This window comes from Pongo pygmaeus, chromosome 16 (assembly GCF_028885625.2).
Source record: "Pongo pygmaeus isolate AG05252 chromosome 16, NHGRI_mPonPyg2-v2.0_pri, whole genome shotgun sequence".
Classification (NCBI taxonomy): domain Eukaryota; kingdom Metazoa; phylum Chordata; class Mammalia; order Primates; family Hominidae; genus Pongo; species Pongo pygmaeus.
In genome coordinates, this window is record NC_072389.2 from 77397893 (window position 1) to 77422477 (window position 24585).

Genomic DNA, 24585 nt, shown 5'->3' on the forward strand with positions numbered 1-24585 from the left:
TATCACTACAAATCCTGTAGACCCAAAGAGGATAAGAGACTACTAAAAACAACTTCATGTCAATAAATATAAAATTTTAGGCAAAGTGGAGAATTTCTACAAAAATCTAATTAATACCATCAATGAAGAAATTAGGAATGTGAACAATATTAAAGAAATTGAATCCAGAATCAAAATCTTTCCAAAATCAAAACTCTAGGCCTACATTTCAGCGGCAAACAAGAAGAAATAACAAATTCTTCCACAGAATTAAAAAAGAAACTATTCCCTAACTTGTCTTTACAGGCAAGCATTAACTTTGATAACAAAACAAAACAAATACATTAAAAAGAAGGATTATTGCCAAGTGCAGTAGTGCATGCCCACAATCCCAGAACTTTGGGAGGCTGAGGCAGGTGGATCGCTTGAGCTCAGGAGTTCGAGACCAGCCTTGGCAACATGGCAAAACCCCTTCTCTACAAAAAAAAAAAAAAATACAAAAATTAGCCAGGTGTGGTGGCACGTGCCTATAGTTCCAGCTGCATGAGGGACTGAGGCGGGAGCCCAGGAGGTTGAGACTGCAGTGAGCCAAGATCATGCCACTGCACTGTAGCCTGGGTGATAACAGTGAGAGCCTGTCTCAAAACAAACAAACAAACAAAAACAAAAAAGGATTATTATGGGTTAACTTTACTCATAAACACATGCAAAAATCCTAAACAATATCCTAACTACAACGGAATCAAGTAATATAGAAAATGTAATATAAAAATTTTAAATATATGAAAAGTTGGATTTATTGTATAGTATGATACTACTACATACACATAATACAATGATACTACTACATTATAATGTAGTAGTCTAATGTGGCCCATTAGAAGTGGACTCAGTGTAATGTGTCATATCAACGCAATAAAAAAGTCTGATAAAACCTCAATACATGCAGTAAAGGCATTTCATAAAATTCAACATTCTGTCACAATAACAACTCTTAGAAAACCTGGAATGGGAAGGCACATGCTTAATCTCATAAAGTACCTACAAAAATTCTATAGCAAACATGACACTTGGTGGTAAAAGGTTGAAAGCTTTTCCTTTGAGGCTGGGAACATGCCAGTAATGATCACTATCACCACTTCCACTCAACACTATACTGGAGATTCTAACTTACATAAGAAAAAGAAAGAAAAGGTATAAGGATTACAAAAGAGCAAATGAATCATTATTCATGAATGATATGACTGTACAGGTAGAAAATCCACAGGAGTCCACAAAAAACTTATTAGAATAAGTGAATTCAGCAAAGTCACTGAATACAAGATGAAAAATACCAAAATCAATTGTATTTTTATACAAGCAACAGAAAATAAAAATTTTAAAATACCTATGATTGCATTTAAATATTAAATACCTAGCAGTAATTCAAACTAAAGATGTGTAAAATCTCATCATACAAAACTATAAAACACTTTTGAGAGTAGCTAATGATCTACATGAATGAAGAGATATATCATGTTCACAGATGGGAAAAATCAGTATCGTAAAAATGTCAGTTCTCCAGAAGGCAATCTATAGATCCAATGCAATCTCAATAAAAGTCCCAAGAGAATTTTTTGAGGCTGATTCCATAATTTATATGGCATATAAAGAGCCAAGAATAGTCAAAACACCATTGAAGAAGGTAGGATGACTTATTCTACCAGATATTTTTAGAAAGCTAGGGTAAATAAAATAGTGGTGGTGTTGGTACAAAGATAGTCAAAACAGAGCACCTAGAAACAGACCCACACATAAGAAGGCTCCCAATTTATAACAAAAGGGGAACTGCAGGGCATCGTGGAAAGGAAACATTTTCTTAAACATGACCCTAAAAGGTATTCATCCTAAAGGGAAAGACTGATTAACAACATTAAGATCCAGAACCTCTGTTCATCAAAAAAGAACGGAAAAAAGCAAACCATAGAATGGAAGAAAATTTGCAACAAAAGTAACAATAAAGGATATGTATCTGGAATTCATAAAGAATCCCTACAGAACATCAGAAAAAGACAGACAATCCAATTAGAAAAACAAGCAAGAGCTTTGAACAGGCTCCTCACAAAAGAGGATATAGAAATGGCCAACATGTATATATACACACACATTATACATGTTAGAGTCACAACAAAAAATACAATTTTTAAAAATAACACACCCATCAGAATAACTAAAATTAAGGAATCTGGCAATAGAAGTGCTGGGAGGAGGTGGAGCAATTGGGAATTCCTATACACTGCTAACATATTAACCAACTATTTTGGAAGAAAGTTTGGCATTATCTACTAAAGTTGAAGATACATATATCTTGTGACCTGCAAATCCACTCCTGTATATTTCTCCAACAAAAATACATGTATAAGTCCATTAAAATCGTAATTCCCCAAAACGCAACCCAAATATCCATCAACAGTAGACTAAATTGTGGTATAATGCATACACTGATAAACTATACAGTTATGAAAATGAGCTACAACAAAATATGAATAAGTCTTACACACATAAGGTTGACTGAAATGAATCAGAGACAAAATAATACATCTTAGATGATACCATTTATATAAAGCTCAAAGTTGGGTAAAGCAAAACTATAGTGCTCAGGGATACATATTTTGGTAGCGAACAAAAAATAAAACAAAATAAGTCATTAATGTAAAAATCAGGTTACTGCTTACCTTTGGAGGAGAAAGAGGATTGTGACTAGAAAGGGAAAGAGGAGAGCTTCTGGGGATGCTGGCAATGTCCTATTTCTTGAGCTGGGGTGGTATGTGGATGTTCATTTATAATAATTCCTTAAACTGAATATGTTTCTGTGTTTTTCAGTATGTGTTGTATTTTGCAATAAAAAAGATATTTAAGAGTTCCTTTTCAGAGTTAGCTATTTATGGAAATACAAGAATATCCTTTGAAAATTATGTGACTTTAAACTGACAAACTTCTGAGTTGATTTTGGCAAGAAAGAAAGGAAAAGTGCTGCTCAAAAAATAGAAATCCATGATCTAGGGCAGGTGATAAGGTAAAGGCTGGAGGGTAGTTCTAAAGGCATTCAGGCTAACTCCTCCAAAACTAAAACACTTAATGGGATAAAATCAGGAGGATTACAATATTGCTATTCCACTTTTAGTTCTAAAATCAACAAGGAAAAAACATGTTAAGAAAAACAAGCTGAAAACAGATCAGTCTGCAAATTTAACAAAAAATGACAAAGCATTCTTTATAAATTCCAGGACATCATCCAGTTCCATTTGACATTGACTATTTACAGCCAAATGAATAAATAATATGATTTAAAAGCCTCAAGGAGCTTGAAAATCTGAGTTTATTCCTAGTGTCCACATTCCAGTATTCAATAAAAGAGCTGCCTTTTTTCAGTGTTCATACCATCAGCTGGCCACTGAGTATTTCACCATGAGTTAGCTGCAAATCTTTTAATATAGCTGAAGAAAATCAAACAAGCTCAACAGATCTGATCTCTTTTAAGAAGCATTAAACAAAACAAAGAAAAATGGAAACTCCTACAGCCTAGAATTATCTTAAAAAGATTAATTTTTAAAAAGTTGATTACATGGAGCTTTTAGAAACACGGGAAAATACTAATACTGTGTTAAGAACAGTACATAAGGTTGTATACCACTGGTTTTAAAAATGAGTAATACAAAATTTGCAAATACACTAAATTATTAACAGTAGTTTCCTGACTGGAATAATATCCTTCACTTTCCCACTTTCCTATAAGCATGAATTTACTTTTTTCAAACTGGAATTTTTTCTTTTGGATCCATGTTGACTGTATATTCTCTTGTAGTGGTTTTTTCCATAATTGTTTTTCTACCGTCAGTGTGTCACAGAGTGAAAAAGGCAAATATTTTCTTGACAGTATCATAAAAATAAATTTCACCTTGTAGACCTCCCTGAAAAGGATCTGTAGATAACACTGAGAAGTGGTTTATAGTATCCTTTGTTCATTTTTCACTGGGTAACTAATCTTTCTATTTACTTATAGGAGCTTCTCTTTATTAAGGAAAATTAGACTTTGAAATAGGAATTGAAAATATTTTCTTATGGTACGTCACTTCCCTTTTACTTTCCTTATGGTCATTTTTGTCACACAGTAATACTTGGTTTTTGTTGCCGAACCTTTCAACTTTTTTCTTTAATGGTCTTATATAATAGCAAAGCCCTGTCCAAGATTATATTTGTCCATCATAATAGGGATTGTACTGGTTTTGACTGATCACAGACTACATGAATAATTTGTACCCAACTCTTAATGCAAGTACTGGAAAAAATATAAAGCCATATTGTCATCCTTTTTCTCAGTAACTATTCCAGTGACTTCCTGGCTTAAACTTTGCAGGCAAACTGTTCCTAAAATGAGAATATCAAATACAATTATCTTGAACTGTTGATAAGTAGTAGGTCTCAAGTCCTACTAAATCATAATTTAATATTATACACAATACCCAGATTTCCAATCTTTACAGCACATTAACAGGATTATCAGAAAAATCTGGACTGGACTACCACTACCAAAGACATCACAGATAATATGCTTCTGACAGAGAGCCAAGATCAGGAAGCAGTTTAAGACATTATTAGGCTTATAGAGAGCTAACTATTCTCAGTTTGTACAGAAAAATAAACTAGCACTTAATTCATTCCTTTCAAGTGGGAGGAAGTGGAGTTCTCCTCTTAAAAGCTGTGTTTTCAGAGCTCTAAAAAGGTACACTTATAAAATAGTTCATTTAAAAATTCTTCTGAATTGTACAATGAGATACTGGGACCCCTGACTTAATAAGAGATCTTTAATCACACTTAAGCTTCTTTCTTGCTTGTTTTCAGTTTCTGTTTTATGAAGATAACTGTTTTTTGGTTAATCTCTTTCCATTTGCTCCCCTTTTCCCTTTTTATTTGCACTTTTTTCACCCTAAAGATGTATCCTCTTCAGCCACCTTTTATGGCTTGGTTTCAACTTTTGCATGAAAAGGTTTAGCTGATAACTTTGCTGATTTCCCCTTGAGCTCTTTCCCAATTGCCCTTTGAGCTGAGTTAAACTACTTGGATATTTTGGCAGTATTAAGGTAGAGAGGTAGGGTACTTGAGTTCTACAGGATGCAGGGCAGTGAGAACCTCTGCCAGGATGGAGTGCCAGAGCTGTACTTCCAGTACTTTTATGTTTTAGTCTTTGATGTGAATCAGGTTTTTTTTTTCTTTTTTTTAAAGATACAGGGTCTCACTCTTGCTCAGCCTAGAGTGCAGTGGCACAATCATAGCTCACTGCAGCCTTGAACTCCTGGGCTCAAGGGATCCTTCTACCTCAGTGTCCCCAATTCGTCGGACTATAGGCATGTACCACCATGCCCAGCTAACTTTTTAAATTTTTTGTAGAGATAAGATCTTGCATTGTTGCCAAGGCTGGTCTGAAACTTCCGGCTTCAAGCAATCCTCCTGCCTTGGCCTTCCAAAGTGCTGAGATTATAGGCATCAACTACTGTGCCTGGCCTGAATCGACTTTTTTTTGTTTCTTTTCTTCCCTACATGGATATTCATTTTCCCCACATCATTTAGTGAATACCAGACCTTTGAAATGCCACTCACATTATAATCCTTTATTTTTCTCTTTTAGAATTTTCCTAGTTATTCTGCTTCTTTATTTTGTTATGAATTTTAGTATCAACTTGTAAAGATCCCCAAAGTATTCTTTTGCTATTTTTGTTGAGACCACATTTGTAAGTAAAGAGTTATGAAACTCTTTCCTTGTCTGTGTAAGAACTGATCTTTGGTCAAATGTTCTAGCTCAGGACCCCGGGAAACCTGATAAAGGCAGGATGCAAATGATGTTATTAGGCAACATCACCTCTGGCAAAAATTAATCTGATTGATAAATTGCATCTGGAGAAGAAGTAAATTGTAAATATCCCATAGGAAGTCATATATTTGGAATTCCCTGAAAGTGGAGTCTGTTGTAATTGGACATACCCCTTGAGGGGACCCTGGAAACAATATCTATGGAATTTCACAAGAGGTTAATTCCTGTACGGGCATAAAACTTCTAAGGCAGAATAGTTCTGCATCCATTGGATGTGGAGTCCTTTTTCCTTGCACCTGAGTTGTGACTTAGAGGCCAAAGATAACTCATTGATGGTTCTGTGGACTGCTGCAAGGGCTCCCACACGAAGATGATCTTATGCTCTCTGCAGGCATGCTATACTTCCAGTCCCATATCCTAAGTGATTCTGATGCCAAGTGGAGCCCATGGTAGTCATATGAGTCTGAAAGTTGAGCCGAAGAAAATATCCTCTTTCCCTCCTAGTGGGTATTGAAACAATATATGAATAGATTAATTTAGAAGAACTGATATCATTACAAAATTTAGCCTTTCTTTCCAAATGTACTTGTTTAAGTCTTCTTTTGTAATATTTGAGGTTTTAAGGCTTTCTTTTTTTGTTTTTTTGAGACGGAGTCTTGCTCTGTCACCCAGGCTGGAGTGCAGTGGTGCGGTCTAGGCTCACTGCAAGCTCCGCCTCCCGGGTTCATGCCATTCTCCTGCCTCAGCCTCCTGAGTAGCTGGGACTACAGGCGCCTGCCACCATGCCCGGCTAATTTTTTTGTATTTTTTAGTAGAGACAGGGTTTCACCATGTTAGCCAGGATGGTCTCGACGTCCTGACCTCGTGATCCGCCCGCCTCGGCCTCCCAAAGTGCTGGGATTACAGGCGTGAGCCACTGCGCCCAGCCTTAAGGCTTTCTTTGTACAAATCTTTTACATTTCTTGTTAAGTGTGTTCTTTGGTATTTGATGTTGATGTTTAAAGTGTGTGTGTGTACAATATACAAATGGGCATTTTTCTTCCATCATATCATCCAAGTGGTTGTTTGTATAAGTAAAATTTATTAATTGTACTCAGACACCTTATTGAATTCTCTTATCATCTTTAAGTTCTTTAGTTGATTTTGAGTTTTGCATGTATATAATCATAATGGAAATAGTGATAATTTTATTTCTTTATTTTATATCTCCAATTCTTTTTTCTTAATTGCTTTATCTAGTACCTTCAAATCAATGTCAAATAATAGTGGGGATAATGGATAGCATTGCCTTTTCTGATTTTAATCAGAATGCTTCCAGTGTTCTTCCATTAAGCAAGATGTTGGATTTTGGGTTCAGATATATTTTTTATCATGCTACAAATATAAGATATCCCTGTTTTAATAAGAATGTTTTTAAAAAGAATGCTGATATATCAAATACCTTTAAAATATCTATGAGGATAATACGATTTTTCTCCACAGATCAACAAACATGGTGAATTCCATTAACAGCTATCCTAATATAGAGTCATCCTTGCATTCCTAGGTTAAATCCTCCTTGGTCAAGGTTTATATTTTTATATTTATAGGCTATTGAATTCTGCTTGCTGATTCATTTTTTTTTTTTTAATTTTTTTAATTTTTTATTTTTTTGAGATAGGGTCTCCCTCTGTCACCCAGGCTGGAGTGCAGTCATGGCTCACTGCAGCCTTGACTTCCTAGGCTCAGGTGATTTTCTCATTTCAGCCTCCCTAGCAGCTGGGACTACAGGTGCTCGCCACCAGGGCTAATTTTTTTTGTTTGTTTTTTTTTGTTTTTTTTTGTAGAGACGGGGTTTCACCATGTTGCCCAGGCTGGTCTCAAACTCTGGGCTCAAGGATCCACAGGCCTTGGTCTCCCAAAGTGCCAGTGATATTTTAACGTAGGATTTTTGAATTAATATTCATAGATGAGGCAGTCCTACATTTATATATCGAGTGCTATCTCTGTGTGTATGGGGGTGTGTGTATAAGAACTCTCTTTCTCTCTATGGAGAGAGGTCCATAACAAGCATAATTCTTAATGGTTTTACAAATATTAACTCATTTAGACTGGGCATGGTGGCTCACGCCTGTAATCCCACCACTTTGGGAGGCCAAGGAGGGCAGATCACCTGAGGTCAGGAGTTCGATACCAGCCTGGCCAACAAGGCAAAACCCCATCTCTACTAAAAATAAATACAAAAATTAGCCAGGCATGGTAGTGCACACCTGTAGTCCCAGCTACTCGGGAGGCTGAGGCATGAAAATTGCTTGAACCCAGGAGGCAGAGGTTGTAGTGAGCCAAGATCGTGCCACTGAACTCCAGCGTGGGTGACAGAGCGAGACTGTCTCAATTAAAAAGCAAACAAAAAATTAACTCATTTAATCCTAAGTTTGGTACTATTAACCAATTTATAGATGAGAACACTGAGGCATGGAGATTAAATAACTTGCCCATATCACAACTACTAGTAAACCAGAGCTAGGATTTACACCCAAAAGTCTAGTCCAGAGTCCATGCTGTGCTCTGCTGCTTTTAATATTTCTATATTAAATAGAAATATTAATATATTTCTATTATTAATATTACAGGCTCACACCTGTAATCCCAGCATTTTGGGAAGCCGAGACGGGCGGATCACGAGGTCAGGAGATCGAGACCATCCTGGCTAACACGGTGAAACCCCGTCTTTACTAAAAATACAAAAAAATTAGCCGGGCGTGGTGGCGGGCACCTGTAGTCCCAGCTACTCAGAAGGCTGAGACAGGAGAATGGCGTGAACCCAGGAGGCGGAGCTTGCAGTGAGCCGAGATGGCGCCACTGCACTCCAGCCTGGGCGACAGGGTAAGACTCCATCTCAAAAAAAAAAAAAAAAAATTTCTATATGCAATGTTTATTAGCTTTTCTTTGTGTATGCGTGTGTGTGTATGGGGGCGGTGGTGAGGATCAATGTTAGACTCTTTTAGTTAAAAAAAAAAAAAGACCTTTTCCCCTCTCTGCTCTGAGACGGCTTAAATTATATTGTAATTATGTATTTAAAGAGTTGGGACGTTTTCTCTGTGAAACTATTTATGTCTGGTGTTTTTATGAGAGGAAGTTCTTAGACAACTCTCCTATCTCTTCTTCTTTTTAAATTAGTCTGTTTGGCCAGGCGTGGTGGCTCATGCCTGTAATCCCAGCACTTTGGGAGGCCGAGGTGGGTGGATCACCTGAGGTCAGGAGTTCGAGAACAGCCTGGCCAACATGGTGAAACCCTGTCTCTACTAAAAATAAAAAAATTAGCCGGGCATGGTGGCAGGCGCCTATAATCTTAGCTATTTGGAAAGCTGAGGCAGAAGAACTGCTGGAACCGGGGAGGCGGAGGTTGCAGTGAGCTGAGATCATGCCATTGCACTCCAGCCTGGGCTGACAACAGCAAGACTCTGTCTCAAAAATAAATAAAATAAGTAAATAGATTAGTCTTAGGATTCTTCTCAGCTACTCTTTTGTTTGTTTTTGTTTAAGACAGGGTCTCACTCTGTCACTCAGGCTGGCGTGCAGTGGTGCTATGTTGGCTCACTGCAACCTCTGCTTCTCAGGCTCAAGTGATCCTCCCACCTCAGCCTTCCAAGTATCTGGGACCATAGGCAAACACCACTACATCTGGCTAATATTTTTTGTATTTTTGGTAGAGATGGGGTTTCACCGCATTGCCCAGGCTGGTCTTGAACTCAAGTGATCCGCCCGCCTCGGCCTCCCAAAGTTCTGGGAGCTACCACTCCCAGCCCCTTTTCGGCTATTCTTATTAAGAACCTTGAAGACGACCCAGGAGGAAATTGTTTTTATGGCTAAAAAATAGTAGCTAACATCAGTTCCCATTCCCTATCATAAATACAAGATATAAAGCACCAAAATTTACATTAAGTACTAAACTCTGAGACTTTGTGAGTCCTGGCTCACTCTTCAAGGCCCCATAGTACTAATGTCTTAGAGTTTGCTTCAAAACAAAGCCTATTTCGGTTTTAACTTAAGGTTTCCCTTCTGCACAATTACATATACAAGTTTACATGTAAGCTATATAGCTTTTTATAGAATTAAACCTTGTTGACTTTTACCAACTGGTAGTTCTTTCTCCATCTGCTTAATTTAAACTCATCCCTTAAGAGCTAGCTCACATGTCACTTCTACAGCCTTTCCCTGTGCCACCAGGCAGAATTAAGTACTTCTTAGTATTCTCACCATATTTGGCAAACAGTACTGTCTAATCCATCTCTCCCTCCTTTCTTTTGGGACAGGCTTTCTAATACCCACATTCAATCACCTAATCATATAGATTTGCCATGCTCTGTCTAAGGAAGTCTATATATGATTCTATTGTCTATTTTTTCTAAGAATGATATTCTGAAACAGACAGTCTTAATTATTTAATTTGGGTGAGAATTCTGTGGGACCAGTCCATTATAGGCTTCTCAGACTGTAACAAAAATATTGAGAGTCAAATGCTCTAATGTGGGGGATCTGAGTGATACCTATTTGAGGGAATCAGTTGAAACTCGCTTTTTCATTTTCTCCTAAGACTTAAGAAGATAACAGTGGAGACAAATAGAAGATATTCCAGTGTTAGAATGAATAAGGCCTATAAGGAGAGCTTTGATTTCTTCTGAAAATTCTATAAGGCTCATGATAGCGAAAGAATGCAAGAAGGAATGGCAAGGCATGATTGATGGGCACAAGGAAATTAAATACTATAAATCGAAGTAAGCCTAAACAGTAAAAGACACTCATGGTGATAATGAAGGAATGAATTGCATTGCCTTTAATAAACCTGATGACTATTTAGAAAAAGACATATATTACCTTCATGCAGAAAGTCACGATACTTTATGAAGACCCAAAGAAAGTACATGTTACTAGGGTTTGTCTATGGGTTAAATGTGTGAGGAGGAGGAACTATGCATTATCTAGACAGAACAATAATATAACTAGCTAAAACACAAATCTCAGAATCCTAATGAAATTTTACTCAAAAATAGCACTTCAGGGCAAGACGGAAGATCACTGTTGAGTGCCTTTTGTTAAGTCACAAAAACAGGAAAGAACTGAATTATCAGACCACTTCCTGAGGAGTTTGCTTTCCTGATAAGGAGAGATCCTTTATCCAAGGCTTTTTTTGAAAAGACTGGTTGTTTTGTGTGGTATTATAATTAGGTATCCAAGCTTGTTCAAAAATCATATCCCAATGCCTGCAGTTATGGTTCAGCAGATAATCAGGGTTAGTAAGCACTTTAAACACAGCTAGTATCTGTTTGTAGGTATTTATATCTTGCATATAAAAAGGAATTATTCTCATCAAATATTTCTGTGAAGTGCAGTGAGCCAGTAGTATTATATGTATTATAGTGCAGTGGTTCTCAGAGTGTAGCCCACAGATCCCCAGCAAAGATGCTGAGGTGTGATGATGTCCTCAAAACCATTTCACAAGGTCTACAATGTCAAAATTATTTTCATAAGTATACTAAGATGCTATTTGCCATTTTCACTTGTTGACATCTGTACTAATTACATACAAGCAATTGTGGGTTCAACTGCTGTCACCTTTACGTGAATCAAGGTAATGATACCAAATGGTTCTAGCAGTCTTCATATTCTTTTGCTACCACACATTTAGTTTTTAAAAAGTCAGTTTCATTTCATGTCATTGAACAAGAGGTGTAAATTAATTTTATTACTTCTTAACTGTTAAATTAACTATTTTCAACTTTCTGTATGATTAACTGGAAATTACACATACAGCAACTCTGTCACATACTGATGGTTATCTCAAGAAAGAGTATTTGTGCAATTCTTTGAATTGCAAGCCAAATTAGCTGCTTTATTAATGAAACAGTATTTACAATAATTGACAAAGTTTGATTATTCTTCTTGAGTACGTGGTTTGAAATTGTATGAAGGGAATCTGTTACTGCAAGTGAAACAAATGGCGATATTTGTTGTAAGTGAGTAAATTTTGAGCTTTCAAACAAATATTAGAATTTTGGAAAACTTGTAACTGCCCTGTGAGTTTGACAGCTTCCCACATGGTGTGAATGCCAACACCCAGGGTTTAGCCAGAAGATGTAACCATATCTTGCAAGGGACTATCAGTGCCTACAGAAATGAGATAGAACTGAGTTCATTGTCAACAGGGTAAACTGGAGCTACTACTTATCTTTACTTAGCCTACTGACAATGAGCCAGAATAGCAGTGTTGAACAACCAAGAAAGTAGACTGCCATCTCAACACCAAGATATCATACAGAATTCTGCCTCCCCTATCACTCCTCCCAGTCTCAACATCAGGGGAGAAAGGGTCAAGAAAGACGAAGGGCAGAAGTGTCTGACAAACAGAAATTACCCACCTACCCCCCAAAGTTTTAAGTTCCAGATAAAGGTCTAGTCTGCCCTGGGAGGAAGTGAGAAGAGCACTGGATTAAAACTGACTGAAGTTTTAATATGAAGAGAACTGACTCTTAAATACTAGAATGAAATGAATTTTTGAAAATTATAGAATTGGTTTCAAGATGCTGTTAAGGTAATTGATATCTAGTGGGAAAAGGAAGTTTGACAGGTGGAGTTGAGAGGCAGTTATAGACAAAAAGAAAAACTGACTTGTATTAGTATCCCAAGTTAAGCCTCCTCAATAAAATGGTTACACACAGGTGGACAGTTTTCCACAAAGATTGGTGTTCTCAGCCTTCCATCCCCCCATTCCTTTTTTTGTACAATCAATGGAACTGAAAAGGGATACCAGCAATGAGATCCTGGTATGAGTTCTAGCAACCATAATATTTAAGTCTAGAACTAGTCCACCAATTTGGATTAGTTCACTCCTATTTGTAGCTCTGTCTGATAAATGCTAAGTGGATAAGAACCATATTTCTACATCTTGGGAGGACACCATCGGAGTCACAGATATGAATGGACAAATAAGCATTACTAATGATAGGAGATGCTGAAAGTAATAATAAGTATTTCAAATAATAAAGTGGAGGAGATTGCTGGGAACACAGCTCATAGAGCAGAAATTAATTTGATATCTCAATGCTTTTAACTTTCACCTTTTAATGATTCAACCAAAGAAGAAACCCAAAAGAAGGCTCATCTAACAAAGAGGAAAAACCAGTGTATTTTAAATGGATGCTGTTCAACTACACAATACAGAGGAAGGAAAATGAAGGATCTAAAGAAAGAGATTAAGAGAAAAGCAAGTGAAAGGTCATCAAAAAGTAGAACCTGACTTGGGGCCGAACATGGAGGTTGGACAGGCATGAATGATAGACAGGGCGGAACAATTCCTGGATGAATGAGAGACAATAATGTAGAGTGGCTGTGACACATTGCATTATTAATACATACCGAGACTGAATTGCGGGTAATGTTCATGAATCTAACTGCAATTAGTACAGGTTTCTGGATTAGGAAGGACATGAAAAGGAAAGCAGAAGGTTAGAATGTACATGTCATTGCCTCATTAAAAGAGAAGGTTTAATCTTGCAATGGACTGAATATCCATCTTCTGCAGCACTGGAAAAAAGCGCAGCTTATCTATCTGCTTTGAAAAGTAGGTTTATAGCAAAAGGCTCTTCCCTTCCTGCCTGGAGAGCCACCACTAAATTGGGCCTCTCAGAACTGAGCTCCTGAAAATTCATACTACAGAAATGTTTCACTTTTAAGTGGGATTTCTGTTTTTAATTTCTGGGGAAAAGATTTAGATAGTATCCCCTATGATGAGTTTTATTTAATATCTTTACTGCCTGCAAAAAGCCCATGCTTATGTTTGTTTTTACAGAAGACCCTTCACTACCTTAATCAACAGACCTTTGTTAAGCACTTATTCTGTGCCAGGCAGATTAAATAATAAATGAAGAAAAAGAATTATTTTAGTGCTAATCTAAATGCAAACTGTGAAGATATGGGAGGAAGTACTGCTGGACCCCTGAAAGAGTAAGGGCATGATGAAGCCTGCTTCTCTTTAGAGATTTATTGGGAATCTGAAATGCGTGCTCATTGTCACAATTTTATTTTACAACTGAGAGGAAGGGTGGCAAATGGGCAATAAATAAACCTTAATGCAGCAGTTTTCCAGTTATCCTGAAAACTGACTTCAGGGTAACATATATGGATAACTCCAGTTCTCAATGACCACTAATCAATAGGGCTGAAGCTATTGATTAGTGGTCATTGAGAACTGGAGTTATATGTTACTGGTTGCAAAGGAAGATATTAAAAAGTGGGCAAACCAAGGAAATAAATTATCAGTTTTACAAGGACTGTCTCAAAACCTAACCCTAAACTCAAAGAAATACTTTTTGATTACAGTAGACTCATAGATGGAATTCCATTTCCTGAAGAATCAAATGATTCCATTTAAATTCAGTTACAAATGATTAAGTTCTCTACATTCCAGGAGTCTTGGCAGGACCACCAAAAGTGACATGATTAAAGGTGGGAATAGACAGTGGAAGCAAGTGGAGAAAAAGTTAGAAAAGGATTACGTTTTCATAGAAAGGACATGAAAAGAAAGCAGGGCAGATTATTAAGACATCAACGTTTTATCTAAATACTTGATTTGAAAAATTCTACACACTTAATCACATAGATTCAATAATGTAACTAAAGAGAGCCAGCAGATTAAACATGAGGAATCCATAGCACCTTGAGATTTGGTGACGTTTTACTTGTTTTTTATAAAAAAGATTCTGATAATAATCCTTGTATACACCACAAAAGCACATTTAAATTCCCAAGACAACTCCCATTTTTCCACTATTCCATGTGTTGCATCTTACCATTGATCTACGAATCAGTGACAACCTGGTCTTTGCCTTATTCTCAGCAAATTCCAAGCTACTGATATCTTTGAGACGAGCCTTGTATTTATTCATTTGTTCCACAACGATCAGCTCCACACAACTGAAACAGGAGCAAAGAGAAAAAAACTGTTAAGAGGTGAAGTAAATAAAGTACAGCACTCACAGACTGCTTTTGTGGTAGACAGTTGAAAGATGAAGGAAAAAATTAACATCCCTTACTTGATAAACTCAGAGACAAGGTTTAGAATGGTGGTTCACAACTTTGGCTGCACTTTAGAAGCCATCTAAAGAGCAGTTACGGCTGGGCACAGTGGTTCGTGCTTGTAATCCCAGCGCTTTGGGAGGCTGAGGCGGTGGATCACCTGAGGTCAGGAGTTTGAGACCAACCTGGCCAACATGGTGAAACCCTGTCTCTACTAAAAATACTAAATTAGCCAGGCATGGTAGTGCACACCTATAATCTCAGCTACTTGGGAGGCTGAGGCATGAGAACTGCTTAAACCTGCAAGGTGGAGGTTGCAGTGAGCCAAGATCATGCCACTGCACTCCAGCCTAGGCGACAAGAATAAAACTCCATCTCAAAAAATAAATAAATTAATTAATTAATTAATAAAAAATAAAGAGCAGTAACACATCCCAATGCCCAGGCTACACCCTACACCAATTAAATCAGACTCTCTGGGGATGGGATCCAAACATTGATATATTTTTTAAAGTTCCTTTTGCAGTCAAGATTGAGGAGAGCAAAAGAAAACCACGTTAGAAGGAAAGCAGAGCCCCAAGAAAAAAGACCAAGGTGAAATACAGGAATATTGAAGTATTAAGACCAAAGGATTCAGAGCCATAAGACCACAGCTGGACTAGATTACAGGAAGATACTAAGTGTCCATAATTTGGTAAAATGGAAATTTAAAATCTATTTAGAAACTATAAGCAGTCCTAAAGAAAAGCCAGATTTTAAAAATAAGATGCTTTAAGACAAATGATGCTCAGTTGAATCCAGGAGTTTGCATCCTCAGCATAAGAAAACCCAGCAGTGTCCAACAATCTTCTTAAAAACACCTGAATTTATGAACCCACTCACTATGTTTGATATCTGGATACAGTGACTACAGTCAGAAGTCCCTGAGGTCTTGTAAAGGTTATGGTAACTGGCCTTACGTGGTAGTCTTACTGATGTCCTGTACACTTTGTAGTGGGTCAGTGGTGTCAGGGCAGCGGAGAATGCAGGGCGCAAACACAATGGCCAAAGCATTAGCAGACATTCGATTAGTGTCTTCCTGCAGAGCAATCCTAAGAATTAAAACAAAACAAAAAACAAGTGACTAAGGGATAAAAAGGGAGCACCATAGGGAAACAGGCAGAAGAGATGAGCAAAAGAAGACAGTATGACATGAACTGCATAGTACTAGAAGGATATCCATTAAGTTTAAGGGTCTGCAGACTTTTCCCAAGTTGTTCCTTTGTTCCTTTGTCTCTGGAAAATGTATTTTCACTTGTTCTTTCCTTGAAGCAGTTTAGGTCAGCCGATAGCTTCCCAAGGGAAGTTTGTGACCTACCTGCTCAAGGCCAAGATCACTAGATGAACATGTCCAAAGAATGCAGAATCGGCCAGGCACGGTGGCCCACACTTGTAATCCAGCACTTTAGGAGGCCAATGTGGGCAGATTACTTGAGGTCAGGAGTTTGAGACCATCTTGGCCAACATGGCAAAACCTTGTCTCTACTAACAATACAAAAATTAGCCAGGTGTGGTGGCGCACACCTGTAATCCCAGCCATGCAGGGGGCTGAGGCAGGAGAATCACTTGAACCGGGGAGGCAGAGGTTGCAGTGAGCTGAGATTGCGCCACTGCACTCCGGCCTGGGTGACAGACTGAAACTGTGTCTCAAAAAAAAAAAAAGAATGCAGAGTAGAGGCTTTAACCAAAAATAAAGATGGCTTTCTTCTCAACTACTGCTGATATTTACACACAGGGGAAGAGACACTACTCCTGACGCCTCTTTGGTCAATTCCTGAGAATGATCTGAACCCCTCATATGAATCAGGTCATTTCAATAGATTATATATCCTTTCTAGTTCAGCTGTTAGAAAACAGGCTAAACTACACACTGCCACCATGAGGCTGAAGCTGTTACATGGTTCAAACAAGGGCAGAAAAGCAACTGCCATGCATTCCAGCTCAGCTGAAGATTTCTACTCCAAGGTATCCTAACCACCTGTTTGAGACACTGACTTTATAAACAGAAGAAAAAATAAATATCTGTCAGTTTTCCAAATGGAGAAATTCCTTATCTATTTAAAATAATCCAAGAGAAACTACTAAAAATTGTTCCCTTGCTTCTTAAAGTTACCTGACTAGATGAAAGATGAGGCGTTCCAGTGTATTGAGATGAGTTCGGGAGAGTTGATCAATCACAGAGTATACACTACGGATTGTCTCCTTCCTCTCCTGAAGGCCTAAAAACAGTAAGAGCAGAAACTAAGACTAAATATCCCCTCTTATACAGTGTATCTTCCTCCCAGACACTATGAAGCAAAGAAGGCTGGCTACAGAGTTTTAGGGGTAGTTGTACCTGTACGGCAGAAGAAGAGCAACTCACAGTAACTATTTAACTCCTTTTGCTTGAGTTCTATATTCATAAACAGTCTCCTTAGTTTGAACCTATATCGCAGTAATCCTTAATAACAGCAAGGGGATAGAGATGTTCTAGTTTTTCAGTCATTGTGTAGCAGATTGATTTACTATTAAAGTCAACATAATTTATGAATCCTCAGGGCCTAAATACCTCTAGGAAGGCCTTTTCAATATCCTACACACCTATAGCACTGAGAAACTAAACTCTGAAACCTGTTAAGCTTGGCATAAAACAGCCAGCTTTACATATAGTTCTTGCCTAGATTTCCAATTTAAATGAACATAAGCGTAATCTTAAAACTTATTTTTAATATTTTAATCTGTTTTATAACCCCAGTCTTTCAATTTCTTTGTAAGAAGCAACCAAGTGGCTCACTCAGAAAATTTTTAGGACACTAACATTTTGATGAGTCTCTAAAAAGTCAACACTTGAATAGGTGACAGTATACTAGCCATTTTGTATTCACTGTCAAAAGCTTACCTTTGGCTCTATAAGAATTAAACCACTAGAGGATGGCTTGATAATGTATACTCAAGATGGTATTTCTTTCCCAACTATAGGCCTTCTCTCTAACCCAGGAAGCCTATGCTTACCCATAGCTCGAAGAAATTCCTCATAGAGTTCAAAGGTCATGAGAGGATTGGGCAAATCTCGAAGCCATTGTTTGAATACACTTGCAATGACGTGTATGTTATAGTCATCTAGATTTACACTCTCAGCATCTATTAAGAGACAAAAGTTAGATTAACAAAGCCAAAACATGCAAAGAGATTCAAATAATTCACTTTAGAAACTATCATCATTAAAGGAAGGCTTCATGTTTCTTTTTTTTTCTTTTTTTTTTTTTGAGACGGAGTTTCGCTCTTGTTGGCCAGGCTCAAGTGCAATGGTGTGATCTCAGCTCACCACAACCTCTGCCTCCCGAGTTCAAGTGATTCTCTTGCCTCAGCCTCCCGAGTAGCTGGGATTACAGGCATGTGCCGCCACGCTTGGCTAATTTTGTATTTTTAGTAGAGACGGGGTTTCTCCATGTTGGTCAGGCTGGTCTCGAACTCCCAACCTCAGGTGATCCACCTGCCTTGGCCTCCCAAAGTGGAGGGATTACAGGCGTGAGCCACCATGCCCAGCCGGCTTCATGTTTCTTAATCAAACTGACTAACCTATTTTCCACAATGTAATTCCATGCTTTGGAACGGTGCTTCTAACTGTGGTGAAAGAATACGTCTTGTGTATTTGTTTTCCAAATCTGTTGTGGACTGAAATGTGTAAAATAAAAGATCATGGCCAGGAGCGGTGGCTCACGCCTGTAATCCCAGCACTTTGGGAGACTGAGACAGACCGATTACTTGAGGCCAGGAGACAGAAAGCAGCCTGGCCAACATGGTGAGACCTGTCGCTACTAAAAATATAAAAATTAGCTGGGTGTGGTGGCACATGCCTATAATCCCAGCTACTTGGGAGGCTGAGGCAGAATTGCTTGAACCTGGGAGACGGAGGTTGCAGTGAGCCAAGGTCACACCATTGTACTACAGCCTGGGCAACAGAGCAAGACTGTCTCTAAATGAATGAATGAATGAATGAATGTTTTGGTGCTGAAGCACTGTTAAACTGCTATAAACGTCTCTACATGCTTGCTCTCAATTTCTGTACTTACCCGGTTATGGATTTGTCCACAGACCACACTTTTGAGTACCAATGGTTTACATGACAAATGAATAAAAGCATACAGGACACTTTCTGAAAGTAAGGCTAATTTTAAGCCATTCTTAGAGATAAAAGGACAGTGATAACTGAGCTTAGAAAATGTAAAGGAAACACCTTTACCCGTTTCACTTATAAACTCCCTAAGGTTATACAGATTAGATGACTGGGGAAGATTCAGGATGTTGATTTTCACTTGTGCTATTTCAAGGTATCAGAGACAAAGTCAGTAACTGCCTGTAAACCAAAGTAGACCAAGTCTCTTGTAGACAGAACCTCCTGCCTGAGTCTTACCAGTCATTATTATTATTTTCATACTCAATTCATTTCTCATTGATTTGTTCATAAGAAACAGCATTGTACATAGGTTCTTGCCCACACAAGGACACGCTTTACTCTGTTTAGTTCAAAAAGATCTATTCCTTCCCAACAATGGTAAAGTGTAGAAGTTGAGAATGAAACCAGAGTCAGTCCCCTGCATGAATTCCAGTACTAAAACTACAGCTCTACAAAGATACACGCTCAACTCACTAATTATCAGTTTGAGTAACTGTCATCAATGTAGGCAGGCAAGAAGATGATACACAGGAAAGAGTACCCCTTGGAGTCAGAATAATAAAGAGAAAGGGGAAATAGATTATGAATTCAGAAGATCTGGGGTTAACTCCAGTTTGGTCACTTATTGGTGATCAGTCTTTGGGCAAGATCCTCTGTAAGCCTCAGTTCCTTTTTCTGTAAATGGGGATAATAATATCCCTAATTCATAGGATTGTTGTGAATATTATAAAAACATTAGTACAGCACCTTGCATCATCAGCAGCAGCTCATTATTTAATTTCCCTGTACATTAGTTTTTTTCGTTGTCAATCAGAGGTATCACAATCTTACTGAATTATTACAAAAATTAAATGAGATCTGTCCCAAGTGCAAATTATATGCTCAATATATGTCTGCTGAGTTGACCAAATGAAACCAAAGACTCTTTAGAAAGCCAAAATATGATAACAAAGCATCACAGAAAAGAATGCATTCTTCTGGCTGCTAAGTAAAGGATCGACATGTAATGAAAACTTTAAGAGCATGAAAGGAACTATTTAAATAAAAGTATTTCGTTATGATTTAGAGGGCACTATCTTACCTGTATCTAGACCCTGCCGAAGCTCCTTGATTTTATTAGTCGAACCAGACTTTCGATAAATACCTTCTGTATACAGTCCATGCATTTCAATGTAGTTTATGAGCTTTTCCACTACTAAAGGAACAGTTCGGTCTTCACTGGTCAAACGGGACAGTTCAACCCCAAATTGTCGAGATGACAGCTCTGGATCATACTAAATGAGAGATAATTTTTAGTTTCCAAATGCATTCAAACATCTTGAAACATGTTTAACCATTTCTTTACCAGGAGCTACTTTTTTATTTCTCTAAAGTTTTATGAGAATAGTAACAAGAGTTGGGAGAAAGGGAATTATATTTAAGTAAGTATAAATAAGTGAGATATTAGTTTCAATCCTTTTTCACCAGAATCTCCAAAAGAAAATAATGGAGTGAAGAATGAAGGCAGTGGCAAAGGGCTACAGCTTCTCCTATCAAAAAATTGCTTCAAAAGCAAAGGTGGGATTTGGGTGTGGGGAAAAGGATTGGATTTTATATGCAAACAGCTTGACCACCTACCAGATACCACTAGAAAATCTACTGATTTGATAAGAATTAGAGTTGTCAGCAAGTTCTTAAGCATAAGAATGCTTTGATGTTTATATAAACTTTATGGAAGTTTAACTGAAAAATGATTTCATAATTAAAGGCAGAGGTACACACAGATCAGCCCATAACTACTGTTACAGCTCTTTTGTATGGACTTGAATAGCGTATCTGATATCATACTTTATTTATTCACTCATTCATTCATTCATTCATTCATTCATTCATTCGAGACAGAGTCTCGCTCTGTCACCAGGCTGGAGCGCAGTGATGCGATCTCAACTCACTGCAACCTCCACCTCCCAGGTTCAAGCGATTCTCGTGCTTCAGCCTCCCAAGTAGCTGGGACTGCAGGCACATGCCACCACGCCCAGCTGATGTTTGTAGTTTTAGTAGAGACGGGGTTTCATCATGTTGGCCAGGCTGGTCTCGAGCTCCTGACCTCAAGTGATCTGCCCGCCTTTGCCTCCCAAAGTGCTGGGATTACAGGCGTGAACCACTGCGTCCAGCCAATATCACACTTTATTAACCTATAGGTTACTTTATATCCTATATGACTGCAACAGAACAGCTTACCCTTAAGATTATTTGAAGTAATTCACTGAAAAGAAAAATGGCAGGTATTATCTCTGAGACTGAAAATTGTTTTGCAAATCTGTCTTTCCTTCTCCTGCACCATTGTCCTTCCCTAACTATATATTCCATTTTCTCCTTTAACCTGCATCCAACCAGTTGCCAAGTCAATCAGTTCATCCTCTCTATTTTTTCTTTTCTGTTCTAAGTGTCATCACCCCAGCTCAAAACTATATCACTAACCAATTAGACTATTTCAACAGTTTCTTGGTCAGTTTTCCCCATATTCATATGTCCCCTTTTAATATATTCTGTAGTATATATAATCTGTTTTATTATCCTCAAAAATCTTTGGCGGCTAATTAGTATATACCAAACTAAAGTGCAAAAATTCTTGAGTCTCATACCCAAGAACTTACTTGAACTGATTCTAATTTCTACTTTCCAGCCTTACATTCATACATTTGTCATTTATGTGTTAGGTACCAAGGAAACAAAATCAAGGTCTTCTGCTTAAGACTAGTAGTGTTAGGCCCGGCACAGTGGCTCACACCTGTAATCACAGCCTTTTGTGAGGCTGAGGTGGGTGGATCACCTAAGGTCAGGAGTTCAAGACCAGCCTGGCCAAGATGGTGAAACCCCATTTCTACTAAAAATACAAAAATTAGCCAGGCATAGTGGCGGGCACCTGTAATCCCAGCTACTCAGGACGCTGAGGCAGGAGAATCACCTGAACACAGGAGGCAGAGGTTGCAGTGAGCCAAGATTGCGCCACTGTACTCCAGCCTGGGCGACAAGGGCAAAACTCTGTCTCAAAAGAAAAAAAAAGAAAAAGACTAGTAGTGTTAGTGTGTGGAGATAAGTAAAATTATAAATAGATTTATTAAGTATTATGGAACCACAGAAGAGAGATAGCTAGATCAGGAAAGACTGGGCTGGATAACAAACAACTGATGATCTTGAAAAGACCTGATGTTCAACCTTAGTGCTGGAAAGCAAGTAATAGATAAGTAAAGAAAGCAGGATCTTTTAGGCAGAGGAAATATAAAACTACAAAGGTAGGCAGAGCAAAGTGGCTACGGAAAGGAAGCTACCAGATAATTTTAAATAAAGGAATAATCAGTTTATTAGTTTTAGCAGTATTATCAGTATTATTTTGCATCATTCATGTATCTACATGCTCTGCATTCCAGCTCTTAATCCTTAGAATATTAATTTCATGTCTATTTTGACATACATTAAATTATCTTAATATCAGACAACATCTCTGAAAAGCATTTCCAAGTCTGAGGCAGAATAGGACACAATCTTGGAATATTTAGAGGATGCATATTAAAAGTTTTGCCTTGTCACTATGTGAACTTGGCTAGGTTATTTCACATTTGCAACAGAAATACCTCCTTTCTACTTCAGAGGGTTGCTGTAGAGATTAAGTTGAACATACACAGCATGACAACCTGGTATACGTCAAACACTGAAAAAATTATTATAGAAATAGAATAGAATAAGGCTTGCTGTAATGATTAAATTTTAGTCAAATGTTTTCCTAATGCTGGGACACAGATGTGCAAATATATATTCTGTTTATTTAAATCCCAACGGCATTAGAAATGTTATGACTTGTGAAAGCAAAATAACAAAATACTTTTAGGTATTAAACAAAAACTTTAAAAATAACTTGATTTGAAACTAAGTAATCTAAAGCAAACATGCTAGAACATTCTATATCTTGAAATGAAGAGACAAATTAATCTTACTATTTTCAATGGAAAAAAAAAATTCTGAGTATTTTTCTAAAAATATATTTTTATAGTTTTTGTTTCATAGTTATTTTTCATTTAAACTAACTTCAATGTGTATTTTAAATAAAATCTTTATTGAGCTATGACATACACACATTGCCAAGTTACAGCTTAATGGATGTTCACAGACCCAAATTAAGAAACAGAATATTACCAGTTTAAAATTTCCCCAGGTCCCTTCCAGCCACTATGCCCTTTATTTACCCTTCACAAATAACCAGTATCTGTACTTCTGTCACTAAAAATTAGTTTTACCTGCTTTCGGATATTATATAAATGGAAAAACAGAGTATGTGCACCTTGAGTTAGTTTAATCTATTTTTGAACTTTGTTTAAATGTACTCTTTTGTCTCTAGCTTTCAGTCAACGTTATGTTTGTATCAATAGTTTTTTTTTCTTTTGCACTTTTTACATTTAGTGAATATTATTGATATGTAAAAGTACATGGAAAAATAACAGTTTGAAAATGATGCAAAGCAAGTTAGAATACAATACCTAGGTAATTAATAATACAAAGGTATTATTAATTTTGCACCTGTTCTAATTTGCTCTATGACACACAACTGATAATTTTTAATTGATTTAACTTCTGACTTCCTTTTGAATACCTAGGGTCAAGATTTGATTTTAAGGCTTTAATGAAAATTTTTTTTTAATAGATGTTTCTTTTTTTATTATAAGTTCTAGGGTACATATGCAGAACGTGCAGGTTTGTTACATAGGTATACATGTGCCATGTTGGTTTGCTGCACCCATCAACTCGTCATTTACATTAGGTGTTTCTCCTAATGCTATCCCTCCCCGAGGCCCTCACCCCCTGACAGGCCGCAGTGTGTGATTTTCCCAACCCTGTGTCCAGGTATTCTTATTGTTCAATTCCCACCTATGAGTGAGAACATGTGGTGTTTGGTTTTTTGTCCTTGTGATAGTTTGCTGAGAATGATGGTTTCCAGCTTCATCCATGTCCCTGCAAAGGACATGAATTCATCCTTTTTTGTGGCTGCATAGTATTCCATGGTGCATATATGCCACATTTTCTTAATCCAGTCTATCATTGATGGACATTTGGGCTGGTTCCAAGTCTTTGCTATTGTGAATAGTGCTGCAATAAACATACGTGTGCATGTGTCTTTATAGCAGCATGATTTATAATCCTTTGGGTATATACCCAGGAATGGGATTGCTAGGTCAAATGGTATTTCTAGTTCTAGATCCCTGAGGAATCGCCACACTGTTTTCCACAATGGTTGAACTAATTTACACTCCCATCAACAGTGTAAAAGCATTCCTATTTCTCCACATCCTCTCCAGTACCTGTTGTTTCCTGACTTTTTAATGATCACCATTCTAACAGGCATGAGATGGTATCTCATTGTGGTTTTGATTTGCATTTCTCTGATGACCAGTGATGATGAGCATTCTTTCATGTGTCTATTGGCTGCATAAATGTCTTCTTTTGAGAAGTGTCTGTTCATATCCTTTGCCCACTT

The 24585-nt window shown here is 37.5% G+C and overlaps 1 protein-coding gene across 13 annotated transcripts in view; it reads right to left on the reverse strand.

Moving 5' to 3' along the window:
• Positions 1 to 24585, reverse strand: part of MYO9A (myosin IXA) — a 308394-nt gene that overhangs the window by 8580 nt on the left and 275229 nt on the right. For 9 of the 13 annotated variants that reach the window (XM_063652720.1, XM_063652726.1, XM_063652723.1 and 6 more), the window contains 6 exons: positions 20158 to 20350; positions 17912 to 18040; positions 17034 to 17139; positions 15841 to 15972; positions 14656 to 14779; positions 13223 to 13276 (listed from right to left, as the gene is read on the reverse strand). In XM_063652720.1, coding sequence (XP_063508790.1) covers positions 13223 to 13276; positions 14656 to 14779; positions 15841 to 15972; positions 17034 to 17139; positions 17912 to 18040; positions 20158 to 20350 — 738 coding nt within the window. Of the gene's footprint in view, positions 1 to 1510; positions 6328 to 13222; positions 13277 to 14655; positions 14780 to 15840; positions 15973 to 17033; positions 17140 to 17911; positions 18041 to 20157; positions 20351 to 24585 lie in introns of those variants that run through there. The other 4 variants (XM_054451475.2, XM_063652722.1, XM_063652721.1 and 1 more) reach the window with 2 other exon arrangements.